This window comes from Tyto alba, unplaced genomic scaffold (assembly GCF_018691265.1).
Source record: "Tyto alba isolate M040663 unplaced genomic scaffold, T.alba_DEE_v4.0 Super-Scaffold_2, whole genome shotgun sequence".
In the NCBI taxonomy this organism is placed as follows: domain Eukaryota; kingdom Metazoa; phylum Chordata; class Aves; order Strigiformes; family Tytonidae; genus Tyto; species Tyto alba.
In genome coordinates, this window is record NW_024881282.1 from 89,561,832 (window position 1) to 89,589,722 (window position 27,891).

General features: G+C 49.9%; 1 protein-coding gene and 1 long non-coding RNA gene across 2 annotated transcripts; one reads left to right on the top strand and one right to left on the bottom strand.

Annotated features, from left to right (window-relative positions):
* Positions 1-409: 409 nt before the first annotated feature.
* On the top strand, positions 410-19,460 carry LOC122153386. Its single transcript, XR_006165285.1, has 3 exons — positions 410-910; positions 10,725-10,827; positions 19,424-19,460. It is a non-coding gene; the product is annotated as an uncharacterized LOC122153386 (long non-coding RNA).
* Positions 2,648-26,893, bottom strand: STRIP2 (striatin interacting protein 2). Its single transcript, XM_032986775.2, has 20 exons — positions 26,482-26,893; positions 25,385-25,459; positions 25,157-25,291; positions 24,852-24,972; positions 24,043-24,111; positions 23,827-23,933; positions 23,599-23,726; positions 23,062-23,250; positions 20,783-21,006; positions 19,380-19,445; positions 18,666-18,729; positions 17,515-17,586; positions 17,143-17,217; positions 15,830-15,927; positions 15,184-15,310; positions 13,094-13,194; positions 10,722-10,788; positions 7,281-7,385; positions 6,696-6,900; positions 2,648-4,567 (listed from the first exon to the last, which is right to left on the bottom strand). The coding sequence occupies exons 1-20, from the start codon at positions 26,594-26,596 to the stop codon at positions 4,317-4,319; spliced, it is 2,394 nt and encodes a 797-aa protein (XP_032842666.1). The 5' UTR covers positions 26,597-26,893; the 3' UTR covers positions 2,648-4,316.
* Positions 26,894-27,891: the final 998 nt, after the last annotated feature.

A 27,891-nucleotide genomic window follows, 5' to 3' on the forward strand; every position in this document is an offset into this window, starting at 1 on the left:
GGCTGAGGGGAGCCCTGATGGCTCTGTACAGCTACCTGAGAGGAGGTTGGAGCGAGGGGGGGGTCGGTCTCCCAAGTAACAAGTGATAGGATCAGAGGAAACCTCCCTGCCAGAGGAGGTTTATATTGGATATTTGGAAAAATTTCCTCCCCAAAAGGGTTGTCAAGCACTGGACCAGGCTGTCCAGGGAAGTGGTGAAGTCACTATACCTTTTGGTATTTAAAAGACATGTGGACGTGGCACTTGGGGACGTGGTTTAGTGGTGGGCTTGGCAGTATTAGGTTAATGGTTGGACTTGATCTTAAAGTTCTTTTCCAACCTAAATATTTTTATGATTCTGTATCTTTGAGGCTTTTTAACCTTCACTCAAATTTGCATGAAATTAGCTAACCAGTTCGGAAGTTGCTTATAGAGGACTGAGAAACTAATAGTGTAATTGCATATGCCTTATATCCCTAGAAAACAAGGTTAAAAATAGAACAATCTGTACTGAAGTACTGAAGAAAATGACTTACCAACAGCAAAACTTTCAGCAACCACTTGTAGGCTGAAAGAAAAAAAAAAAAAAAAAAAAGCTCTGCATATGCTAATTACAACAGAAACTGAGAATACTCGAGTATTCCTGGAATCAACAGTCATGTCTGGGGTAAGATAACAGATGTTCCTTCAGCTGCACAGAAACCATCTGAAACTTTGTTCTGAAACTTTCTTGCCATACATCAAAATGATTATTCCATAATTACTGTCCCCTAACTGTTTTTAGATTTATTTTTTTTAAGAAGAAAATCCTCACCATGAAGCAAAGAAATTTTAAACTGCTGCCTGCTTGCAGTTTGAGAAATGCAACAGGAGGATGAAGGCCTCTCTAGTACTACTTGAGAAGCAGCATCTGGGACTGTCTGAAGTTCAGGTAAGGGAGTTTTCTAGAGGGGCTGCAGTTAATATACTGCTCGGACACCTCGAGGGAAAGTCTTTGTAGTAGTACATCACTTGAATTACCTGCATCTGTTTGTAAGCAGAATAAACTTATTAAAATAGAGGTTCCCTCTGTGGCTGCTGAACTGGCATTTCAGCCCCACCACTGCTCTGCAGAGCACGGGGCAGTCCGTAGTGAGACCAGCAGTTTTTATCAGCATGAACTGAAACCCACGGTTTCCAGCTTTCCAGAAGAAACCCTTGCTAAACATGGCACATCGTATCAAAAGTACAGTCTTCGTGACAAATGTGGGACAAAACACAAATATTTAAGTTAAAAGGTGTACCCTTCCCTAGTTACCTTTTTTACACAGAGGTTCAGGTTTTGTATAGAGGCATATCTCTAGGAAGCATAACTTGGGGTGGTGGTGGTGGAAATAAATAATATTCAAAAATAACAGTTTATACCATCCTCTACCACACAGACATTCAGGTAAGACTTTGTATTTCAATTCTCTATCTCAGTAAAAATAGAAGGCAGTATTAGTAAAAATAAAAGACAGTAAGCTGTGGAAATCTTACATGAAGCACAATTTAAATACAAAATGTAGAAAAATACACACTGTCTATGTAGTGGTTATTTTTTTTTCTGACTTACACATTGTGGGAAAGAGGCACGTGGCGGGGGGGGGAAAAGTTTTGAGCCAAATACCACAGGCTTTTCTAAGTTTCTGATTCTTTAATAATTCATTAATTCCTTTTTGCCCTTGAAGAAACACTTACCTTCATGACTCTAGTTTATTAACACCAAAAAGATTTGGATACATTGATAGTACTTCCTTTACATTCTCACTTAGATGTTGGGAAAATAGATTTTCTAAATCACTCTAAAACAGAGAATACCAGAGGAATCATAAAGCAAGGGGTGTAATATGGTTAACCAGAAAAAAACACTCCAGGCTCTTTCAGTGTGGGGTCACCAGGTAAAGGAAGGAAAAAAGGAACCAACAGCACTGGAGAGGTGCCCCTTGCGTCAGGGTACACGGTACCACACAGAGGTACAGCTAAATTCCCAGGAGCCTGGCCTGAGGGGGAAATGGCACATTTAGTAGGAAAATGAGAGGCAAAATATCAGAGAGAAAATCCTGAAATTCAGCTAGTCCTGGGCTCTGGATCCTAGCACATACTGAAAATAGTAGTATTTATACTGCGTTTCGCCTACTTAAATTTGAACAGACCCTTCAGATGTCTGCCATATTTAACTGGGGTTTGTTAATTTATTTGTGTGTATTTAATTTTTATTTCCTGCCAGTAGGCTCTAGGGAACATCGGGTGCCATATTTTAGAAAGGGAGCTAAAGTACAGATGCTGAAATGAATTGTCTGGAGCCACAGAGCTCTCCTAGTTCTGGGATCCCCAGAGACAGCACCGTGCTTCCATTATAGCCTGTATGTCTGTTTTTCATGTCTTACTACTTGGAGAGACTTTATTTTTAAATAACTTCACTTTTTAACAAGCACAAACACTGTGAAGACATCTACAGCTCCTAATTATGCCTTTCTTTTTTTAGAGTTCTGTAGATACATCGGAATAGAACATGCAAAGTATGTCAGACAGAAGGACTCTCCTCAGCAGAGAGAATGAATATGGGCAGAGGTGAGAGCTGAGTTTATGGGTTGGTTGTGAGGGATGGTTTTGTCCTTTATAAACAAAAAAAAAGCAGCAAAATAAACATTAAAACGAAGGCGCAGGAAGAAAAAAGCTTAAGTAAATGTATGTGCTTTAAAAGTTGCTCTGGTTTATTTTGAACAAAAGCATATTTTAAAAGGTGAGTGGGTTTACTAATGCTATTTCTATGAAAAACGCCTTTTGCAAACCCCACTGAGGAAACATTCTCAATTTAATTCCACAGCAATAAGCACAAATCCTGTCATAACAAATACTTGTGGTTTTACCACTTGTGTGCTTGATACATCAATAATAGCACGGCCTAAGTGCTTGCCTGCACTATATTAACACATGCTTCTTCGAGAAAAGCCAAACTCCTGGTTTCATGGCTGGGGGGGGAGGTTAGACCCAGGATTCCCTGTGCTGGACTGATAAAATTTTATAGAGAGAGATTATAGCTTGCAGGCTCTGTCCTAACACTGAGGAAAGTGCTGTGAAGCCGAGGAGAGGGGACTGTCACCCTCCACGGTACCAAGGGCTGCAGCTCCTCCATGGGTCAGCCCACAAGGGTTTCCAGCCTGCCTGCAGCTGCCAGGCTCCTGCAACGCAGCTTTACCCAAGCGTAGCGTTTGCAAGGACCTTAGAGAATGCTTACAGCTCAATATGCTATTCATTCTGAAAGTTATGGACTGCAGGGTCTGCTCTTTTCTTTATATGATGGCAACAAAGTGTTAACCAAAGCACTTTTCCTCCCCGCGTTAAGACTTGGCACAAACATTCCCTCAAATAACCAAAAACCTGTGTAAAAATTAGGTTATTTAATGTGGCATTTACTGCCTCCTCCAGGGTTAGAAGGGCTAAAGAGCAATGAAGAAAGCTATCTGGAAAACCAACATAGCAGTAATTCTCCTTCAGAAGCAACCAGGTGGAGAGAAATGAGGCAATCAGCCTCCTCTACAGCTATAAACACTGCACAGCTTACCCATCATTTTAATACAAATGGTAAGTGAACGGAGCGGTGGAGGAAAGGGGAGCAGTGGAAAAGGTAACGGATTACTCTCCCCGGTGAACAATGGAAAAATTGTCAGTTGTGGAAGCAAACCTCTGTAAGTCAGGTTGTACAATCCCAGCAGCAGCAACGCCAGCCCAGGGACAAGAGGTAATGTCATCTCCTTTGGCCAAGTCAACCAGTGCCACACATTTCTTATTTTCAGCTTGTTCATGGCTGTAGGGTGTTTGAAGCACATTATCAGACCACCATAACCGAATAAATGAAAGCAAACGAGGCACGTGGGGCATTCAGGAGAGATGAAAACCCTTCACAGTTGAGATATTCTTACAAACTTACATCCGTGAACCAAGCTAAGAGACAGGCCTGGGCTCTGAGCTCTCATAATCTGGTGTCAATCTGCAGTAAAAGACCAGATAAACTCACTCTTGACACTGCCACAAGCGTGACACCGCAGCCTGGTCCGTGGCCTCTGTGCAGGTCCGTTGATACTGTGCGGTCTCTGAGAAGTCACAGGAAAGGGATGACCTCCAAAAAGATGGCAGCTGCATACTCAGGGGTGGCTGGGTAGACAAAAAGAGGCTTGGTCTCTTTGGAAAGATTAATTTTTTTTCCAGCTGTGCTTAAGAACACTGAGGTCCAAAATAATCTTCCTTTCCTCAGCCTGTAGCACCTTGAGTCCTTATTGAGGGAGGACGGGGAGGGGTAGGTGAAGGTGTTGCTCTCACTGGTAGTGCAGCAGCTCCTCCCAGCGAATGGGCTGGGAAAACACCTCTCGCTCCAGCCAGAGCTCGTAGGAGTAGTGGAAGTCCTCGGGGAGCTCCAGCCGCTGTCCCAGCACGCTCTGCAGGCAGTTGTCCACCGGCGCAAACTCCGAGTCTTGAGGTTTGTCGTACCTCCGGCTGTTGAAGGCTTCGATGTTGGCTCTCAGGGTGCATTCCTCAGCCTGGAAATCCCATGGTCTGGCATCGATATCTACGTTGAAGAAGGAACAAGACCGAAGTGCGGTGGAAAAAATAACTCTGATAAGATTTGAGCAAAAGAAACAATGAAGATTTTACAGCAACCACATGCCTGAATTGACCAGAGTATTAGCCACTCGGTTATTCCTAATTATTATTCCTAATCAATTCCCATTATGTATGCATTTTAATTTCAGGTATTTAAATGAAATGTGTTAAAATCAGTTGTAAATTAAGCAGAGTCAGACAGCTTCCTATAGAAATGCCATTATTTCTGCTCTTCAATGTGCTTTAAGGACTCTCCAGAATTATCAAGCTGCTGCTTTTTTTCAGAAAGGCCCCACCACTTCTGAAAATCGCACATGTCTGAAGCAGAGATCAGGATTAAATGCATATAGCTAAAACCTGACAAGCTTATTATGAGCTACCAAAAATAAAGATTTTTAAAATGTGGACAAATTTAGCTATGAATGATGTTGAAAATCTAATAGCTGGCTGTAATAACAACGATATTTTAAAAATGCAATATTATGTAAACATGTAACATGGAAAAAGACGAAATATTTTGAAAGTTGAGCTCTAAATCTGTATGCAATAGCCATTTGCTCCATAAAGGTTCAGTAAATTCATTGGCAAAGCTCAGCAGTGCTCAAGGAAGGGAAAGGTCCGAGCTGAGGATCAACCCAGATACCCAAAGATAAAAATAAACTCTCCAGGAAAAGCCCTTCCAGATCGTGTCTCTGAAAGCCAAGTGCTTCCCTGGCAAACTGTCCAGGTCAAGAGGCAGCCCCTTCGAAGCAGTGAATTGTGCAATCCCGCGTTGCATTATGCTGCTGATTAACTCTTTGGGGGGAAGCGGGGGACACACAACAATTTATCCTTTGCATCTGTCTTAAAATCGCATTCTTACTATCTGCAAATTCAGTTGTTATGACAAACCCTTGCTCCAGGGCAGGTGACCTCCGTGGTCTCCTGCTGTTTTGGAGCATGTAGTGCTCGAGCTATTTGAGTCACCCAAGGCAGGCAGCATCCCACAGCTGTATCCCACAAAGAAGCCCTGCTGCCATATACAATCCCATAGGGAACAGTCAGCATGCTGGGAAAGACAGCGACAAGAGAGAAATCCCTGTAAAAGGAAGGAAGTCCCCAGTCTTCCCCAGCCTTCCTGCTCTTTGGTTTAGCCTTAAAGTGAAATTAAAAATATCGAGTCTAGTTTTGCATTCTTCTGAATTAATGTCATAGTGGTATCATGACTATGGGAAGCATACAAGTCTTCAAAAAATAGATTATGTCTTTTGCAGTTGAAGTTGAACACTCTAACATCAGTATAATACTTCTCTCTCTTGTAAAAAAGTTAAGACGTTAGGCTTTTACTTCTTGCCCTGTTTTCTTTTGAAACGGGAGCGCTCTCCAATTTTTCTACTTCATCCTCATGAAAAAGAAGATACACGCAGAACAAAAATTTAGGACCGTGTTACTGAGGCAAAAAGATATTTTAATACTTTCTCGTCCTAAGCTTGGGTCAGTTGTTGCAGCATCTGGGTGCACTTACAAGGGAATAAAAGCATGTGGTCTGATGCACCCCATGGATTAATACGTGAGGAACATCAGAAACTTCATAACATCCCTCAGAAAATATGGATTTAGACTACATAAGAGCTGTTTAAAGATACTGGCACATCTAGTCTGTGCTTCAGCTTAAGGGTCCAGAGTATCTGCACGGCCGGGATGTAACCGCTGTTGTTTCTTAGGTGTGAGCTGCAGAGCCATCAGTCAGAGTTTCACTCTGTGGCCATCCTAAGCACACACGTTTGGTGCGGATACCAGGGCAATTTAGTGGCTTGACGGCAAAAGTGATTTGGGAATGCAGAAGTGCAGGCCTGGGCTTGCTGGAAGCTCTCCTCTTGGAGACCCGAGCTGGCCACGTCCCACCTTGCTCCGATTATTCCCCCCTTTCCTCATGCAATCAATGTGTTTCTTGGTGGTGGTGCTGAACGGTGCCTTAAAGCTGAGAAAATCCCCCGTACTGACCCAAACAAGTTTACGGGATCCTAACAGGTCATAGGCCAAACCACATCAAACCCCCTGCGAGCCGATTTCAACTCCGCCCGCAGCGAGGCTGCTTCCCCGGCACCACTCACCGTTGCCGTAAGCCCAGTCATCGTTCATGCGGTGCCGCACCTTCTGGTAAATGGCAGACATGGTTTTCATGTTGCTTTTTCTCCACTGACGCCCCAGATATTTGGTCTGGATTTTCAACAGTTTGAGGACATACAGCTGCATCATGGCCTGCTTCACCTTCAGAGCTCGTTTCAGTATTGGGGCTGACTTAAAGACTACCAGCATCTGCCAAGGAATCAACAGAAATTAATGCAACGTGTTCAAGGAAGCCGCACAAGCACCGTCTGCGCAGCTCTGGGCACTAATGCCTGGGCCACGATGGTACAAACCCCAAGCAGGTAGAACAGGAGCGTCCAACGTAACCAACACTTGCTGCATGGGGCTTGAGGGTCATAGAAATAAGTATTATTTACAGAAGAAAAAAGTATTTCTGCATTTAAGGCTCAATCTGTGAAACAAAAATGGGCTGATTATGAAGCAGCAGAAGCTCCAGCACTGCCAGAAGAAACTCTCTGCAGGGCTGAAGCCCACAGGGCAGAGTCAGGGACACACTCGAGGCGCTGGCAGCCCACAGCAGCTCTCGGAGGGACGGGACATCACCTTACCATTGTCCTCGAGTGCTTCCACTTGGTCAGCTTGTTGAGGATCCTCAGCAAGTTAATGCAGGAGAATAAATTTCTCCAGCAGAACTGGTTGTTGTCTCCAGCTTCCTGCACAGCAGAGAAGGAAAAGCATAACCCTACCGGCAGCTTGCAACAGCACCGCCATGGAGATATCCTTGTGCAGAAAGTCTATTTTTACTGTCTGCACAAGTCTTATTTCCAATGCTACCTCCTCACTTGGGTTATCATCACGCTGCTGACAAGCCAGCAGATTCTGGGGAAAACCATTCTGAAAGACTCAGATGTAATCAGTGTTTTAATTTGCATTTAGCTTTAGAGGAAGAGCTAAGCTAAATCATATTATTCCACCATGGGAAATATATATTGTGCTAGATTTGTATTCGTTGTTTACAGTCAGAGAGCAAATTACAGCCTAGCGATCACCACCGCTTAGAGAACAGTTTTTGTTAATTATATAAATTAATTCATAAATTACTACATGCTTAGAGGACACATTACAGACAAATAAAAGGAAATTGCATAACAACGCAGGATGGCAAACAGCGGCATTTGTATCAGGAGGACAAGATTTTTCTGTAGCAAAGATCCCCTCCAGCTTAAATGCAGCTGATGTATTATTTTAAATATTAGCTAAATGTAAGGACCCCCAGCTCCAGCTTGCATGAATATTGCCCGTGGTATATTTGAGCAGTAATTCCACCACTACAGCAACTTGCTTTATGTTTGAACAGCACTGAGCACAGCAGACATGTCCCACAAATAACCTACTTGGGGATGAGAGCAGGAACAAGTGCTTCTTAATTTATAAGCCACTCACAGTGAGCTACAGCCTTAACAACTCATGGCAAAAGCTGCAGCCTGGTGCACGATCCAGGTTCTGGGCATCCTCAGGAGGAGTTTGGAGATGACCCCAGGGAACCCCTTCTGTCAGTGGCTAATCCAGCTTCGAAACTAGATTTACCCAAGAAAATCCCACTTGCATAATACCTTTGCTCTTAAAAGCAAGCACTGAACCTATCATTTCAGTAAGCTGGTAAAATGCTAGTGTATATATAATTTTTAGAGGCGAACAAGAAAGTGCTTCTGACTTACTTACTTCTGGGACTTGGTAAAAGCCACTCAGAGCAAATGCACTTTTCTGCCAGTAGAGGCTCTGCCTGTGCCGGCGGCTCCTGCACCCACAGCAGAGCTGGCACAGCAGAGTGCAGAGATGGGATGTCACCGAGATGCCCCCCCCAGATGCTGCCGGCAGCTCTGGGGGTACCAGCTCAGGAGCAGTGCTCCTGCAGTTCCGCAGCGGTGCCCAGTCCTAATCCACTCCCTCTGCACCAAGTAGCTTTTCCAAAAAGACTCCAGCAGAATAAGCTAATAACCCATTTGATAGGCAGCTGGATTTATTTTTGTCACCAATTCGATGTCGTCTCTGTAGCTTCAAGTAAGTGAGAATCTTTCCATTTGATTTACAGAAGGAGGGAACAGGCTGCACAAACTTTAATCCCCCTTTTAGCCCTCCCTCCTGTTACCCTCCCCGTGGCACCATGGCACGGTGCAGCGGGGTCCCCTGCAGCCCCCTCCCCAAACATGGGGAGCTGGAGGGGAGCGACAGCCCCGTGACAGGAGATGGGGACCGGCAAGGAAACCAAGAGCCTGGCCCACAACAGGGTGGGTGAAGCCCCCGCTACCTCGCCGGGACTGCAGCCACTCCCGCTTTACACCATGTGGAGACAGCACTGCTGAATTCTTTCTGGTTTTCCATGGAACTAAACCGAACACACACAATCCTGTTCAACCCGCTGAAAGCATAATCATCTGTTATATCTGCTAAGAAAGGTGTTACGGTATGATGTTAAAATCGGTGCATCAGAGCATTTAAAAAAAAAAAAAAAGCTAAAACAACACATAAAATGTTGGCAGAAGAAACATAAATATGTGCTCAAGTGTATGCCTCAAGTACCAGCGCTTGTTTAATGTCTACTAAATCCTTACATTCATGGGAATCCTCTCAAAGACAAACACACATGGTAAAATTCAAGTTAGTTTCTGCATATTTTCTGATTAAATTAGTCTCCTGCGAGGCTAACACCCGTGTCTGCTGGAGGAAAGCAATGCAGCACTGTCATTTAATGCAACAGCTCCCAAACTGGGGACCAGGCCCTACTGGGAAAGGGTAACTGGGAATATTTCCCCTCAATAAATTCAATCTCCTCCTACAGCCACAAAGTTTAGCCTGAGCCCAAGGATTAGCGTGAGCCATCGGAGCGCTCAGCAACGTGTCACTAGATGTCCCCATCGGGCCGGGATACAGTTGGTGGGAGCCCAGCAGGGCTGGACGGGCACCCCTGACCTTCAGCAAGTAGCCCATGGACCAGCAGAAAAGAGAGGACTGACCCCGTTGATAAGAGGGAGGTGATGGCCAGGAGCTGTCACCCCGAACAGGCACCCACAAGGAAGAGAAAAGCGCTGGTGGAAAGGCACGTGGGACAGCGGTGGAGGACCGAGCCAGCACGCTGGCCATGCGGGATGATCCCACACCCACCCGCTCATGCTCCACAGCATGTTTTTATATAAATTTGATCTGGGCAAGAATTTGCATCACTGTGCACATCAGAAATGCCGTGGCTACAGAGCCAATAAAACCAGTTTGGCTGCCCCAGCTGACCGCAGGCTTGGAGGGGTTCATGAGCAACTTTTGCTCGTAGAAACTAGGGAAAAACCTTTATTTTAATGATTTTAACCTTTACACAGCTAAGGAAAACAACATGGGCTTGAGATTTTAGCAGCCAGGCAACATGAGATCATCCCTGCCTGGTCTGGTTTTGGTCAGGCTCCTTCTCAATGATTCCTGCATCATTTAGGGGCTCCCTTCCCTCTGATCCCCCTCCCCGTTAACCCCAAAGCTTGTCCCTACTCTGTGCCCTGCGTGAGTCCAACCTACTCTGCATTTGAATTATTGCAGTTATGAACCTGCCAGCATTCATGTCTCATCTGTAATCCATATATTCACACAGCCCATCATGCTGGCTGGTCTCCATGATATTTAGGTTCCTCTCCATAGGGAATTTGGTTCATTCCTTAATCTACTGGCGTCTTATGAAGCACAAGTGCTCAGAGCAATTTAAACACGGGAGGCAATGGCTTCTGGGCAAATCCTTTTTAAAACCAGGCTCTCTTGTTTGGAGAAGCGAAAGGGAAAACTAAACCCAACTATTTTTACAGGGTGCACAACACCAACTATTTTTACGGGGTGCCTCCTCCCCACCTTCCCATAGCTGATAGATGGGATGGATTTTCAAGTCTGGTGGGCAAAAAAAAGGTCTGATTTTGGAAAGGTTGGGGGTGCGACAGAAAAAGAAAACAAAAATCCTTCCTCACCCTCTCACATACAGTGATACAGGTTACAAGGATCTTTTCTGTGCTGCTTACCAGGCTTTCTGCAGTGAGCTCGGGCAAGTCATAGACTGTACAGTGCGGATAATCCAGGACAGAGATGCTGTGGAAGGCAGGAAAGAAGGGACTCGCTAAGAACCAGGTAAATGTGAAAGTAACTTTTTAAGATGATCTATGGGATTATGCCCAGCAGTCTGTTACATCTTCCTTCCCCGTGCCCGGGGTTTGAATGGCAGTGGCATCGCTGCCTTACGCGGCAAACAGTTTGGATGGGTGGTGATCCCGTCTCCAGCGAGCCGCGTCGGGCCCGTGAGCCCGCCCGCAGCCGGTGCCTCCCTCCCGCGCTTCCGACTGCACAGCCGGCAGCCGAACGGGCTCCCAGCCTCGCGTCTCAGCTTAATGGAGCACGTCGATTCCTCTTGGCTCCGAAGTGCATCCTGAGTGCATTAATAAGGACTCGAAGGATTTGGATCCATTAAGACACGACAGATTAGTTATTCATATGCATGTTTTAAAAAAAGGAAAAAACCAACAAAACAGATCTTAGGTTAAAATGGAGACATCTGATTACTAGCAAGAAAATTCACAATGAGGGCAGTAGGTCTTTCAAAGCCCTCCAGGCCTATTGCCTTTGTTAAAGTAGCCAATAATAATAATAATAAAAAAAGTGTGTGTCTCTCTATCTGTCTGTCTGTCTATCTATCTAATGTCTGTATACATACACACACTCTGATGCTATCTGTGCCATCCATCTATCTATCTATCTATCTATCTACCTAATGTCTGCATACATACACACACACTCTGATGCTATCTGTGCCATCCATCCATCCATCCATCCACCCATCCATCCATCCATCCATCCATTCATCCATCCATCCATTCATCCATCCATCCATCCATTCATCCATTCATCCATCCATCTATCGTCTGCATACATACACACACACTCTGATGCTATCTGTGCCCTGAGACGTGCACCAATCTAAAAGTGTGCACTGTCATACAGCTTCAGTTCTTGTGTTCCCTCTTGTTTGCTATTTTTTGTCTTTGAATTCAGCAGCTGATCAACAAACTGGCTTGTGATGATCACTGAGCCAGAGGCAATCCGGGATGAGACCCAAGGTTGGGAGATCCCCTAAAACAGGCTTTCTTTAAAGTGTTTGGCCCATGAAGGGCTTCTCTGACCACAAGGACAGATGCTCCTCGCTGCCTCCTACCCGTCATAACCCTAGAACTGGAAGCGCTGTGTAAATACAATCAGAGGAGCTCAGAGGGAGCCAGCTCGGGACTGGGAGCCCCCAGGCTCATTTGCTGTGAGTTGTCATTGTACTGGTGTCACTTCTGGTATTTCTCGTTACAGCATCACTGGATTCAGGTCCATACATCTGAACATGACAAAATCCCGTGATCCTTTTTGCACGGCAGTGCCTGACGTTGGTCATTGTTATCTGACAAACTGGTACTCTGGGCAGAACAGCTAAACCTCCCTGGACCAGAGCACCCAGCTGCAAACCCCACCTCATTTCACAGGAAGATATCCTCCCCGTGAAACCTCCATCAGAGAGCAGAGGAGGGAGCTACGTGCTCCTGGGCTACACTTCCTCCTCACTTATGTGACTTTAAAGTACTGGACCAAAAGTGGAAACGTTCATCAGTAAAAGCATTAATATATTACTTTCTATTTTTCCATACGTGCCTTCTCACACATAGACAACCATACTGTGCAGGAGACAGAGCAGCTACACGCGTGGCTCAAGAGCAACAAAAAGAGCATCAAAAAGCAACAAAAAGGGTCTTCTCACCGTTCCAATGGCAACATCCCCTGTGGTGCTCCCCTCCAAACGGGGAAATCCTACCCAGTCCTACTGAGCTGTGAAAAAGTTGTGCTCTTTCAGTTCTTATGCCGACTTGTGATAGTCCAGCCAGTCCCCATACAGACTCAAAACAGGGCTAGTGTCCTTCTCGAATCAGAAGGAAAAGGCACTGACAACTATGCAAAACCGGAAGGACTCAGGAAAGCTGAATCATAGCTGTAAAAAGTAGAAAAGACTTAAAGACTACCCCATCTAGCCTTTTTGAAGCTGTGGCCCACAGACACCCAGTGGCACTGGATTGCTTTCCAGAAGTCTATGCAAAGATGAAAACAAACCTACTACCAGCCAGGGAGATGGGTTTATGTCACTAGTAATCCAATGAGCAATTGGAAACTCCTCATCCGGTCCTCCTCATTAAGTAGAAGGGATTTGGTCCCCTCCAGCGTATTCCTGTCGTGAAGAACATACTTCCCCAAAGCCGTGCTAGGGACCAGAGGTCACTCGGTCCCACCACATATTCATGTGTTGGGGTTCCTCATGCACAAAGCCTCCCTGCCCCATCACCTCTCTCTTCCCCAGAAGTGGCTGTACCTGTTTTTGGCAGTGATATAAGACATGATGTTTTGGTTGAAGAACTTCAGGATCAGCGGGATGCAGTTGGCAAACACCAAATGTTGAGACACGTACTCAAACTGAGGAAGAGAAGCGAAATGAGTCAATGTTAGCTGGAACAACCGGGAGCATCATCTGGGAATGGAACTCCATTCCAAGTCTGCTGTATAAGGCTTGCATCATACACAGCAACTCCCACCAGCTGGGAAACTTTATTTGCCACGGAGTGGACAAACATGATGGCAGTAGTTTAGGAATAGCTGCATTTAACAACCGCAGGGTAGCTTTTCAAGATAAAAATCTGTGGCAAAACAGTATATGGTGAAGAGGGAAGGAGGAGATGTAACTATTACATGAGAAAATACATTAATCCCTATTGCTGTCACACGCTAACACCGGTCCCCTTTCAAATTTCAATTGAAAAAAGTACCCTTAATTTCACACATGCTTTTAATTTCTCTCCCTCTCTGAATATTAAATGGTCTGGGTATGTACGGCTGCATAGTACAGCAAATCTCTACTGTCTTCTAGAGACAGACACAAACAGCAGCAATATCCCATCCCGTCCTACCCATGCCTCTCACTAACCTGCAGTCAACATCCCAAACTCGAGACCAAAGAAACAGTTGGTTCCTAGACATCTCATCTCAGCCTGGTACAAGCTGTTGACACTCGGTACGCCACCGATGACACACCGCTGCCGTTATTTGCGAGTGAGTAATCGGCAGTCCCCGCTAGCCGGGCTCCAGGATGCTCTCACTGCTTTGAAATGCAGCTGCCAGCAACTAGTATGTTACATGGGATCAGACCAAAGATAATGCTAACTTGGAGAACTGCAATAATTGGATGGCGTTTCTCTGTTGGCATAAGAAATGCCAAATCTCGACAGAACCGAGATAAAAAAAGACATGATCTGTGTGGGCGTGCGGGTCCGACGTGGCAGCCGGTGAGCACAGGGTGACCCCCAGCTGAGCCCGGAGCAGCCACGCTCTCTGTTACCCTCCACTGCTTCCTGGAAACATCATCTCAGCCCCTGCAGTGGTTTTTGGGGTGCTCTCTGAGACCAGCTTTGCCACCAAAAGAGATTATGATGGCTCACCCAAAATCAGACACAAAAGCAGAATCAGGGGGAGAACACCCCACAGCTTTCTCCAGATTTAGCAACTGACTGCAAGGGTCCTCCTGCCATGGAGAAAGAAATGAGAGGAACCGTTTTGGGAGTGAAGCAAGAAAAATTAGCGAAGAGATGTGGGGGGACCCAGAACAAATGGAGGATTGTAAAAATACGGGGTTTTGTTTCATTTTATCCAACCCAATATGCGGATTTCTATTTATCCTCAGATAAATATCAGTGGGCTTCATAATGCAGATGGATTTATAGCATGCTGAAACCTCGAAAGAAAAAAAAATTAGAAAACACTAATTGTTTAACTTGCAGAATGGGCAGAGAACTGGGCCCCGGTCACAGCTCATATCAGTCCTCGGTCTTTTTTTAACTAAAGAAAGCCCTCATGCAAGTCCAGTTCGATTGGTGCCATGCAGATGAAGCAAAAATCGGATTGCATCTAGGACCCAGACCTCCAGGCTCTGTTGAAACTGGAGCCCCAAGAACTTGATCCTGCCGAGGGACAGAGGACCAGATTAGTTGACCTCGTGAGGTCCTACCCAGCACTATTTCTGGTCACTGGAGATGAGACAAAGCAAAAGAGGGTCTTGTCTAACCCCCATCTACTTCCCCTTTCTGCTGGGGAGGCTTGTGCTCGTGATATCTCCTAAATTTTAACTTGATCTGCCACAGTGTGAATTTCTCCAGAAGTCTGAGAATTCCTTCCATGTGAGTGGAAACAAGCCTGTCAAAACACAGTCAGAGATATATTGCAGGCAGGTTATCCCTGCCTGAGTAACGCTATACAAATCCTGGCCCGGGGCTAGGGTTCCCCACTGTGGAAAAGTAATCTGCAGCTCCTCATGGGAACCATTCCTGGAGAGGTCTTTTAGGAGAGGGTCTTATCAGGACACACTGGCTTTAAGACCAGCTCGGTGGTGGCTGAGCCCCTCTCTACGCTCACCTGGTAGATGTGGTTCAGCTTGAAGTGCTTGAGGAGCAGCAGCAGCAAAGCCGAGATGCTCTTCACGATGATCTCTTTGTGTCTGTTCACGTCAATCCCCAGTTTCATGCTCTGAAGAACGGTGATGCTGGGTTGGAGGAAGAGAAGGCAACAGCACAGTGGATACAGGAGCAAGGAGGACTAAGGGACTGTTGAGTTCATATTCATCTGGACAGGCTCTACAGAAACAGGGACCTTTGCTTCCCCCTGGGACTCCCATTTCCATCCTCTCCTTCCTGGTGACAATAAAGTGCATTAAAAAAAGGAAAAAAGTGCTGATTGCCCTCTGCCAACAATCCTGGGGGAGCGGTATGAAGGACACCTGCATATGCTCACATATTTTTGATTTATGTCAATTAACATGATTTTATTATTTGTGCCACTTTGCTAACAGAGCAGAGCGGCTGCCGACCGCGCTCGAATTGTTACGCTCCTGAAAAAACAGCTTTCACCCCTCTGCTTTGGTGGCAACAGTAGCTTGCACCTATCCAGAGACATCCCAAAATCTGGAGATCCCTGAATCTACTGGCAAACTCCAACTCTCCCTCTCGGTCCAAGACTTCTTGGCAAAGCTGGGATAGCTGCGGCCACTTTGTCAGGAACTTACGGCATCTCTTCAGGCAACACGTCTGCCAGGATGTTGATGGAGTCAGTCTTGGCTTTGGAGGTGGGCGCTGCAGCAAGGAGGATCTTCAGCAAAGCTATCTGCAGAAGAGGGCAGGCATGGAGGGATGCTCCCAGGAAGGGACATTCCTTCCTTCTCCTTCACTTGCTGAAACTGGACAACCTCAAGCCAGCTCTATAGGGTTTCACCAGCCCAAGCTCCTCTCACTGTGATGGACTGACTATGCCAAGGCTCAACCTCTCCTTTTATACCCTGGACAGACAGGGCAAGTGTGGGGAGCACAGCAGCTCTGGTTTAGCCTTAACTTAAGGCATCATGAGCATCTGATAAAATAATGCAGGGGACACCTGGAGCTTGATGCATTTAAATCTGGTCTCTCCCGACGGACAGAGTGCATGTGACCCAATTAGCATCTTGGAATCACAGAATCAGAGCGGTTTGGGTTGGAAGGGCCCTTAAAGACCATCTAGTTCCAAGCCCCCTGCCATGGGCAGAGACACCTTCCCCTAGGATCAGGTTTCTCAAAGCCTCATCCAACCTGGCAACGTAGCTGAATTTCAGGACACATATTCCTCTGGGAATTTCCTGGGGCCACGGGAAGGCTGCAAGGGATGTCCCTGTAAGGAAGGTCATAACTTATAGACTCTCCACAGTTTGAATAGCTGTTGAGAGCACAGCCCGGTTGGCAGAGACCTGAAGGTGTTACCGCCTTGTTTGCTGAGCCACGTAAAGAACAACGATGGTTTAGTTTTGTTCCTCGCCCCACAAGTCATCACACTCGGCCATCAGCGCAATATCATAATGGAAAGTTAATCTCAGCAAGAAGGGCAAGGGCTCAAGGGACCAGCGAAGTCCACAGGTTGCTTTTTGAGGTCAGAAGTGAAGGTGTCTGCATCACTGTGCAACAACTTGCTGGTACATACTACAGCTCGAGAGATGACACGGGACCATCCCCAATTGGTTCCCTTTGCTGTTCGGATGGCAGGCGCCAGTTCTGAGCTCCCACCAATGTGGAGGACTTTGTTCCTTGTTCCCAGTCCTCCACACACATCCTATTTTCCAACAGCTGACCCGTCTCCAACCATCTGACCATGTCTCTGGGTATCTATAGCCCTTGATCCTCTGAATCCCTCCTCTTGGAATGTACCCTCCACCCAACTCTGCTCTGGATTCCCACCAAATTCTCTCTGTTCAGGTCCTGAACACACCCCAGCAGCTCCATGCTGAGCTCTGCAGCTCACACACTGGCACCATTCCCCACTCAAAAGTTCCTCTTTTAAGAAACACAGGCTTACCATATACTGGGGGAGATTATACAACATTGCACGATACAAGATCTCACAAGGGGTTTCTTGAACTTCCTCTTCCCCCTATCACCGAGAAACATTAGAAACAAGGGAAAAATAAGTATTTCCAGTCCACACGCTTGAGATATGTCAGTCACCTCCATTAAACCCAGCCTGAGGACTTAATGATGGACATAGCTGCATGCTGACTGCAGGAATCTCCAGGCCTTTCTCCACTGCTACATTTGATCAAGACAGGGATTGCTAGAAAAAACAACATCCAAGGTGTGTCCTAAGGATGATGAAGGATGTATGGATTTAAATGATACCTTGGAAATCTTCCACACCTCTGTCTAGTGATGGGGTGCCGCAACTTCTTACCAGAGACATGGGGCACTTCTCCAGCTCCTCCTCATTCTTGATCTGGACGTCTGAGATGGAAACGTACTTGTGCTGGCAAAATACAGAGAGAGGTGGAGCAGTATCACAACTGACGGATGAAACACAGTAAGAGATGACAGCAGTTGCTGATTTCAGTAATATCTGAGTTAGGTGTATAGGTCACAGCCGATGCATGGAGAACTCCTCTTGCTGTGGGACACCTCTCTGTCCCTGAAGCTCCTCACACACCATGCCTTTGATTACCTCCACCTACTCCTAGAATCTCTCTGTAAGTAAATGGAGAGGGACAATCGCCTCCAAAAAGCAATCCAGGTCTTTCATAAGGTCAGCTGGCCCCTGGAGGTGTCTCACTCGGTGTGAAGCACTGCAAGAGCCAAGGCTGGCCATGCACCCCTCTGGGAACAACACAGGTCTGGGCATGTTTGTCTAAACCCAACTCTGGAAGTCTGTCACCTTCAAAGCACAGCAAATGCTCGCCAGGATGCAGCAAGGTTACACCTCGGCTAAAGGGAAAGTCCAAGTGCTGGACAATCTACTTGGAATTGCAGTGAGGACTCAGTTTTCCATTTTTTGCCCCAATTCCTGCAAGAAGGTCCAGAAGCTTTCCCTGTGACAGCTAACAAGAGGGGACCCTCTTACTCCCTCTAGTAACTGTGTTTCAGCCAGAGGTTAGACGTGAGCATCCCGCACCACATGTGGTGGGCATCCAAGCGGTTCAGACCTTGACTGGATTCGTCGGATTGACTTGCCAAGGCAGAGGGAGCAAGAGCTCAGACCAAAGACATTGCTGTACATCAGCTGAAGAGGAGCAGAAGACTAAACTCACGTGAAATATTTACTGTGGGCTGACAGCATATATCAGAGGAACTTAAAGCTCATGATAAGTGCCGCATCACAAAGTTTATGTGTATGAGACTTGATGCCCTGCAATCCCCCTACGACCCTGGTGATCTTGACCAAAGACTTCCCCACTTCCACGAGATCCCCACGGGTCTGATTCTACCTCAGAGCATCTGCTGAGTGCCAGGGAGCAAAAATAGCAAGAGATGAGGTTAGACAAGCTGACTGCCGCTCAGCAAGGCTTTCTGGGCTGCTTCATCCAAGTGCCGCGCAAGGTGTCACCATCTTACCTGCTTCAGTGTTTTCACACTTTCATGGATGGGCCGTGGTAGCCCTATCAGGGTTTCAGTGTCTCTGGGGGGGATGAAAGAAGGTAAGTATGAGGCTGGGATCTGGGTTTAATACTTCTGTGTCATACATGGTAAAATAGGGGGACTGTAATCTACTGAATGCATCCCAGATGGGTCAGAAATGGGGAGGGGTGTCGGCGTGAGCTGCCTGCCCTCCCACCTCCTCCCCAGCAAAGTCTGCACAAAAGAAGGGTGACATCGGGATGAAGAATTGGGGTGAAATCAGGTCTCTGCATGGAGCTAGCTTGAGCCCAGCACTGCACCTAAAACCGAATACACCCTGCTGGCCCCGTGCCAGGATAACTCTGCTTGAGTTATTCAGAAACTGGGTAATTTGCTGTGGATACCAGAGTGTCCCAACTCCCTCCCACATCAAACCAGCCTCTGGCTTGGGCCAGGGGTCACTTATTCTGGGCTAGGTCTGATTTTTAACAGACAGCTGCCTTGGAGACCAGCATCTCCAAGAACATGTTTGTATAATGCCTAGTGCACTGCTGCAGCCCCAGCGAAATCCAGTGCTGTGCTGCATCGTCCCAAGCATGCCTTAGGCTGGTTGAGTTGAGAAAACTAAGCTCTGCGGACACCTTCCACCAGTTCAATTGCACTGATGGGTGTTGAGACAGACTTTGTTGGACCTACACACATAACACTCACTGTCCCAGTGTGAAGCCGATGAATTTGTTCCTGCTTGCTTCTAGGAAATGCTCAATGTCTTTCTGTCTGATGAACAGAGAAACAGAAACAAGAAGGTTGGAAAATAGACATAGACAGATCACAGCCTACATTGCTCAGAAAGGACAGCAGCCTGGGACCGGCAAGGACTTTTGAGCTTTCTAGGATTGATCTCTAGAGGTCTTAAAAGCAGCAGACTAGAGCCACCATTGCTCTGACTAGTTGGGAGCAACACGAACCAAAACCATTTGTATTTGCTGTGCAACCCCATGGGAGTGTGCAAATAAATGGAGAGGAGTTCTTTACAACCAGCACCCTTTTATCCACCTTCTGTGCTCCTAACACATGCATCTTCAAGTAGCATCTGCTCTCTCTGAGCAAACAAATGTTGTCTCTGCAGTCTGGCAGAGCACATGCTGCTCAGAGAGCAAGATGACATCTTGTCCACCTTGGGCATCTTTCATGAGAACTGGTCAGGCTCTCAGCACTACAAGTAGGACATGAACTGTGAGCCAGCGCTCTCACAGGCAAAAAGAAACCCAGCTGGATCTCCAGGCACCAGCCAAGAAAAACACCGATCATTTGATTTTTGAAGCTGAGAGCATTAAGTTACGTGGAGTACCACGGCACCGCGTGTGCAGATGCCCATGTGGGAAACTGTTTCTTGCCGTGTCCCTGCGAGGAGTGCTCTGCGTAGACACACTTAACCCTGTTGCTGCTCCCACGTCAAAAAGATGTATTTGCTCCTGTGATTTAAAGTTACTGGATTAAATCCAGGCTTCAGATCAACAGCAAAAAAACTCGCATGGATTAAAGGGAAGGGGACAGAGGATTTCACCCTCTTTTCCTAATCCTTCCCCTCTACCATGTGTAGCAGAACTGGTGTTAGGAAGGGAAGGCACCAACTTCTTTATCCTCAGATGTTTTTCTCCAACTTCTTACTTTAGAGCAAGGCCATTCAAGAAGACTTCATCTGGGAACACAAGAGTCCCACTCGAAAAGCAAGAGGCAATCTCATTAATCAGTTCCCAAGACGATTAGTCTAAGACCCTGCCCTACCGAGATCCATTGATGCTGGTTGGGAAAGCTAACCCTGCTCCCACAGCACTCCAGTGCAAGCCTCCTTCCCAGTACAAGCTGGGATGTCCAAAATGGGATTGCCACTTACTGGCCAAGCTTGGCCATACCTGGTTTGTAAAGCCTGGGGAAGGGATCAGCTAAACCCAGTCCAGAAAGGACAAACTGAGACAAAAAAAAAGAAGCTGAGTCACTTCATTTCAACTTGCCAGAGGCCAACAAACTTGCCATGGACTGATGTTCAGCCTGCAATGAACTCCCGTACAGGTAGGACTGAGGAGGACAACAATGACACCAAATGGTTTTACCTGACTTTGGGGGCCCAGGGGAGCCCTTTGGGGAATGACACCCTTTCAATAGGTGGGCGCTGAGCAGGCATCACGGGGATAACGGCGTCCCTCTCTATCAGGTCCAGTTCCCCCTCAATCCCACTGTCCACGTCATCGTTCTCCTCTTCGTCAACTCCTGCTTCATCATTCTTGAAGGGGTCTCTCTCATTGTACATATCCAAACTGTCTTGTTTCATCAGGGGCTGCAGCAGAAGAGGAAATAGAAATTCAAGTCACTCTGGTGATTTAATTTCCTTCCTTACCACTGGCACCAGACCTCTCCATCCTGGAAAGATCAAGCGCCCAGATGTTCCTCAGGTGAGGATTTTCTTCCTAGCTATTACCAACAGAGTCTGGACAAGGAACAGCCCCCTCTGTACCTCTAACATTGCTGCTCTAGGAGATGTGACCCCATTTTGGACCTGGGCAGGCTGGAGAGGGGGGCCCGGGCAAACCTCATGGGGTTCAACAAGGCCAAGGGCAAGGTCCTGCCCGGGGGTCGGGGCGGGGCGATCCCCAGCACAAACCCAGGCTGGGCCCTCGAGGGGTGGCTGGAGAGCAGCCCCAAAGAGAGGGGCTGGGGGGGCTGGAGGGGGGAAAACTGCCCGTGAGGCAGCCCCGTGTGCTCGCAGCCCAGAACCCACCCGTGCCCTGGGCTGCAGCCAGAGCAGGGGGGGCAGCAGGGCCAGGGAGGGGATTCTCCCCCTCTGCTCCGCTCTGGGGAGACCCCCCTGCAGTGCTGGGGCCAGCTCGGGGGCCCCCAACAGCAGAAGGACACGGAGCTGCTCGAGCAGGGCCAGAGGAGGCCACGGAGATGCTGGGGGGGCTGGAGCAGCTCCCCTGGGAGGCCGGGCTGAGAGAGTTGGGGGGGTTCAGCCTGGAGAGGAGAAGGCTCCGGGGAGCCCTTCGAGCGGCCTCCCAGGGCTTAAAGGGGGGACAGGGGAGGTGGGGAGGGACTCTGGGTCAGGGGGTGGGGATGGGACGAGTGGGGACGGTTTTAAACTGAAAGAGGGGAGATTTAGATCGGATATAAGGCACAAATCCTTCCCTGTGCGGGGGGTGAGGCGCTGGCCCAGGGTGCCCAGAGCAGCTGTGGCTGCCCCCTCCCTGGAAGGGTTCAAGGCCAGGTTGGACGGGGCTGGGAGCCCCCTGGGCTGGGGGAAGGGGGCTCTGCCCGGGGCAGCGGGTGGCACTGGGGGGGCTTTAAGGTCCCTCCCAACCCAAACCACCCTGTGATTCTATGATTTTCCATCTTAACTTTTTGAGCTACCATCTGACAGTTCTCCCCTAGCAAAAGAGGCGTTTTCATCCTTGGACCATAACACAGCAACTCCAAGAGTGGAGCTAAAATAAGATGAGCTTGCTGTGAGTAGTTTGCTCCTCAGTGCTTATCAGCCCTTTGCCATATGGTCAGGATGTCCTCTTGCTTGCTCTGGATCAAGTGCATTGCAGGGCTGTCTCCTGCAACTGAAACTGGTAGATGGAAAACTGGACACGAGCCAGCCCCGTGCGCTCGCAGCCCAGAACCCACCCGTGCCCTGGGCTGCAGCCAGAGCAGGGGGGGCAGCAGGGCCAGGGGGGGGATTCTCCCCCTCTGCTCCACTCTGGGGAGACCCCCCTGCAGTGCTGGGGCCAGCTCGGGGGCCCCCAACAGCAGAAGGACACGGAGCTGCTCGAGCGGGGCCAGAGGAGGCCACGGAGATGCTGGGGGGGCTGGAGCAGCTCCCCTGGGAGGCCGGGCTGAGAGAGTTGGGGGGGTTCAGCCTGGAGAAGAGAAGGCTCCGGGGAGCCCTTCGAGCGGCCTCCCAGGGCTTAAAGGGGGGACAGGAGAGGTGGGGGGGACTCTGGGTCAGGGGGTGGGGATGGGATGAGGGGTGACGGGTTTAAACTGGCAGAGGGCAGATTTAGATGAGATGTAAGGCAGAAATTGTTCCCTGTGCGGGGGGTGAGGCGCTGGCCCAGGGTGCCCAGAGCAGCTGTGGCTGCCCCCTCCCTGGAAGGGTTCAAGGCCAGGTTGGACGGGGCTGGGAGCCCCCTGGGCTGGGGGAAGGGGGCCCTGCCCGGGGCAGGAGGGTTGGGACTAGATGATCTTTAAGGTCCGTCCCAGCCCAAACCATCCTGTGATACTGAAAAATGCTGAAACGCTTGGGGGGAATGGGAAAAGCGCTCCTGAGCACAGGCCGGCTCCTTGAACAGATGGTGGTCCCCGTTGGAAAAGCACCCTGGGCCGTGCGCCGGGAGGATGAGCCAGCTCTTACCCGCCGGCTGCGGTGACCGCGCTTCGGCTGCTGCTGCTGCTCCATGAGCTCGATGGAGTAGGTGGGAGGCGAAGCGGCGCGCATGCTGCGCATCACCTGGATGCTGTCCTCCGGCAAGGGCGGCAGCCCCAGCTCCTCCCTCTTCCTCACCTTCATCGCCTGCAGGGCTTCAAATCCACCCAGCGTGAACTAGAGACCAACGAGAGAGGTGAGAAAGCGGGGAGCAGACACCCCACCTGGACCACACGGGTTCTTCTGGGCTTCCAGGGGAGCAGCAGTTTGAGGCCATCAAACTGAAGAGTTGAGGATGAAGAAACCACGTCACTGGTTCGTTCTCCAGACTTCTCTCCCACCCCACATCCTCTGCATGGCTCAGCCCACCCTCATCCCCAAAGAAACTGGTTGCCTTCTCTCAACCTCTTGTGCTATCCTAAATAATGGCATTATGGTTGGATTGAATAGTGGGGAACACCCAGGCTGCATCAGCACTATTCCCAAAATGACGAGTGTCTGGAAAAAGGAAGGGTTTGCACCCACCAGAAGCACCTTCCAGAGCAGGAGCAGGACCTTCTTCATGGGGAAGTGTGGTGCGTGGCCACTGCAGAACTTGGTCACCATCGTGAAGAGCAGAAGGGCAAACGGCTCTTCAGTGTGCACAGGGAAACCTGGTGGAGAGAGGGACCAGGAGCAGGTTCAGAGCAGATTCCCCCATTCCTGAGGTCTCCCTGCTGGTCTCGTTAGGGCACAATGAACTCTGTGGCTCACTCAGCTCCATCCTGAAGGTCTCCTGGCAGGTTTTCCACTCGGGGGGATCCGTCTCCAGCTCCACACGGATGTTCTCCACCATCAGGTACATGACACTGAGCAGTACCCTGCCGGGACAGCACAGCAGGTTGGTGACGGTGCCAACCAGAGGCCACTTCGTCCCCAGGGGCTGTCCCACAGCGTCCACCCCACGTGGGAGGCTGAGAGGGGGGGTACCTGAGCTCCGTGCTGTCGGCCAGCGAGATGGCCGGCTTCCTCAGGGCGCTGCTGCAGGCCTGGCTGTTGCTGTGGGGAAGGGGACGAGCTCAGTGCCAGACACCGGGCACAGGCTGCTCCTCGCCCCGACCCCCAGCCTACGTCTGCAGCGGTGGAGGCACCATGCTGGGGGGGAACGTGTCGTGGCTGCGGCACCTCCCTGGTCCTCAGTGAGGAGGAGGAGGAAGGAGAAAGAAGAGGGCGAGAAAGATGGGGAGAAAGAAGATGAAGGAGGGTGAGGAGGATGGGAGAGGAGAGTGAGGAGGATGGGAAGAAAGAAGACGAAGAGGGTGAGGAGGATGGGGAGAAAGAAGACAAGAAGAGGGTGAGGAGGATGGGAGAGGAGGGTGAGGAGGATGGGGAAAAAGAAGATGAAGAAGAAGAGGGTGAGGAGGATGGGGAGAAAGAAGACAAGAAGAGGGTGAGGAGGATGGGAGAGGAGGGTGAGGAGGATGGGGAGAAAGAAGATGAAGAAGAGGAGGATGGAAGAGGAGGGTGAAAGAAGAAGAGAAGGGTGAGGAGGATGGGGAGAAAAAAGATGAAGAGGAGGAGGGTGAGGAGGATGGAAGAGGAGGGCGAGGAGGATGGGGAGAAAGAAGGTGAAGAAGACGACAGCAAGGAGGATGGAAGAGGAGGGTGAAAGAAGAAGAGGGTGAGGAGGATGGGGAGAAAGAAGATGAAGAGGAGGGCGAAGAGGGTAAAGAAAAAGACTAAGATGAAGAAGAGGACAAGGAGGGTGAGGAGGGCAAGGGCAGTGTGGGTCCTCTCACTCAATCTCCATGTTGAGGAGCTCCAGGAAGGCGGTGAAGGTTCCCAGCTGGTACAGAAGAAAGCTGTTGTGCCGAGACCAGTGCAGGACGTCGTCTTCATTATCACAGTCTCCAAAGACACCTGGAAAGGCCCGGAGGGAGGCACTGGTTAGGGGGGAGCTGCCTTTGGACCCCTGGAGCACACAGGACCATCCCGGGAAGGAGCTTCACCGCACCAACCTGGCACAACCCCAAGAGAAGGCTTCTCAAGGAGTCTTCTCCCAATCCCCTACGCCGAAGCCAGACACGGGGGACGTGGGCCTTACCCTGTGCCAGGTAGAGGATGGCCCGCGCTACTTTGAGCCGCTTGTCCCTGTTGACCATCTCCAGCCCATCCAGCAGGCGCATGACGTAGGCCTTCTGCTGAGCCCCGTCCAGCTCCAGCCACCTCTTGCCCTGCACTGGAAAGGGGGGACAACAACCAGCCGGGTGCCTCCCCGGGGGTCCCACTCTTGCCTGGGGGCGGGGGGCTGCCCTGAGCCCAGAGCTGGTACCTTGAGCGTGAAAATCCTCCTCGAAGCATCTCCTGTTGGTGCTGAGCTCGGGCTCCTCGGTGTAGCTGTACAGCTCTGATGGAGAAAGGGGTCAGCAGGGACCCGGCGGTGTTTCACCCTCCTCCTCACGGCCAAATTCCTTGTGGGACTCTGAAGCACCCCTCCGCACCCAAGGAGACGTGGGGGCAGAGACCTAAACTCATCCCAGAGCTCTTCTGCAGCTCCAAGGGGCATCTTGGAGCCACCCAGTGCTACCAAATTCATCGTTTTCATCCCCATGTCCAGGCTGGGCTGTTCCCACGCTCCTGCCCTCTGCGACAGTGCTCAAGCTGCATTTGTAATTTCACAGGGATTTTGGAGGGGTGGTAATTTTCTGCCCCACTTAAGGCAGTTTGAATAGGGAGGAACCGCAGCAGCATCCGAGCAACACCCGCACTGATCTCGCGCCCAGAGGCTTGGACGTTTTGGGAGCTGCAAATAGGGGCTGGATTTGGAGGGACACGATGTTCCTATGTAATTCCTACCCATTCCTATAGAATTCCTATAATCCTGCAGTGCTGAGCAGCACCACGGGGAACTGAAGCGGTCCTGCAAGGGAGGAGGAAGGATCCTTTGCAGAGAAAATGTGCTTTAGGCAGGCCGGCTCGTGCAGCTGAGGCACACAGAGCTAAAAATAACCGCTTTGCTGGTGGAGATATGCTCGGGACCCCGGAGCGGCTGCACGGCAGGAAGATACGGGGCGAGGACTCCGACTGATTGTGACACCCACAATAAAGGGTGACACTTTCCAGCCCGGGCCGTGCCGCCGGGCATGCCACCCATCCTCCCACCCCCTGCGCGCCTGTCATCGTGCCCCAGATAATTCGGAGCGCGGGGTAATCCCTGTGCCCCCACGCCTCCCTTTTGCTCACCCCCGGGGAGCGGGTGGCTCTCTATTAATAAATCCCTCTTGCTCTATTACCGCGAGGATGATACCACTCGATAGCCATCCCCCATCCCGCTCGCCAGACTCCCCGAGGGATTATTTATTTTTTTTTTTTTTTCTCCCCCCAGAGAACACGTATTAACAACGCCGCAGCACCCGAACGCCGCTTCACCTGCTAACTCGGCGCCGTGGCCATCAGCGTCGCCGTATTCGAACTCCAGGTTGGGACAATCCACCGAGCCCTGTGGAGAGCGGGTTGGGGTTAGCGGGAGGGGGGGCTGGAACATCCCCACGGATATTTCGGGAGGGAGGGCGGCTGCCAGCGCTCTCAGCCTTCGCGTTAAAGCTCCTCCAGCCGCCGGAGCGGCGACTCGTGCGCGGATGAGCTTGACACGGCTCTGCAGGGCTCGAGCGAGACGTTCTCACAAGGCTACTTAAAATACAGTGCAAATTTGGAAGGCGAGTGGTAAAAATAGCATTTCTCAAATCCCAGGGAAAGCAGAGGCAGGACCCAAAGTGCCAGTGAATATTTGATGCATTTCAGAGCCCCATTTACGCTTAAAAAGCAAAGTCTGGGGCTGCTTTGAAGTGAAGGTGCCCGGGAGGATGCAGACCCGCCCCCCCCATGCTCTGTCCTTAACATCCCAGATCTGACAGCTTTCAGGGCCAGGCTTTGCCCTTTTGAAGCCCGTAGGGTTGTGGATCTTCCTCCTCCTCCCCTGTGGATGAGGAACTGGAGCATGAAACTTCGCCGGAGGATTACGGCGGGGCAGGGAGTGGGTGGCCACAGCCAGATGACCCAACGCTGGCATCGCGCCACTGTGCCCCGGGAAGGGAACACATGAATGGAGAATCAACTAAATTAACATAATTTCTCATTCTGAGTCCCAGCATCCCTTCTCAGCAGCCGGGCTGGAACTGACGTGCAGCATCATGATTAATATTGATGACCCTGGAGGATGCGCGGCTCCGGGCTGAGCCCGGCTTGCTCAGAAATGCTGCTTTCTCACCCAATTTCTGCAGCCAAGCCGGTGGGGCGGTTCGGGGAGCTAAAGCCGACGAGGAATTTGGCGGAGCGCGTGCAGCACTAATCCGCTTGGCGAGGCTGAGCCAGAGAGGAGAAAAAAGCAAACCCCAAATTCACGGGCAGGGCTCAAGGGCCACGACTCAGGTACTGTCCCCCCCCCCGGGAAGAGGGACCCTTTTTGGGTCAGGGGTCCCTGCTGAGCCTCCTCGAGCTGCAGCTCCTCAGTGGGGAAGCAAAGTCTTCCCGACCTCTGCTCACGGGGGTCCTGCGGTGGGTTTATGGTGGCCGGGGACGTCAGATCCCGGTGGCCTTAGCCTGGTCCTGCTTCCCCCGCCTGGCACCCACAAAGCCGACCGGGCGCAGCCGGGGCAGAGCAGTGGCGGTGACACGGCCCGGGGAGGGGTTGAGTGGTGCCGTTATTTGGGCAGGAGGGGTGAAGGGTGGTGGAGGGGACTGCGGCCCCCCCGAACCCTGGTGAGGAGGTTGGGGGCAAGTGGGTGCCTGGAGGGTGTGGGGGGAGCCCAGACCCCAGCTGAGACCCCAAAACCCCACTGC

Coding starts and splice junctions, on each gene's coding strand:
- STRIP2 (XM_032986775.2), bottom strand. CDS start 26,596: ATGTTCCAGCCCCCCCTCCCGCTAACCCCAACCCGCTCTCCACAGGGC. Junction 6,901..7,280: donor GGAAGCACTCGAGGACAATG/GTAAGGTGATGT, acceptor ATTCCTTGGCAG/ATGCTGGTAGTCTTTAAGTC. Junction 4,568..6,695: donor TGACTGGGCTTACGGCAACG/GTGAGTGGTGCC, acceptor TCTTCAACGTAG/ATATCGATGCCAGACCATGG.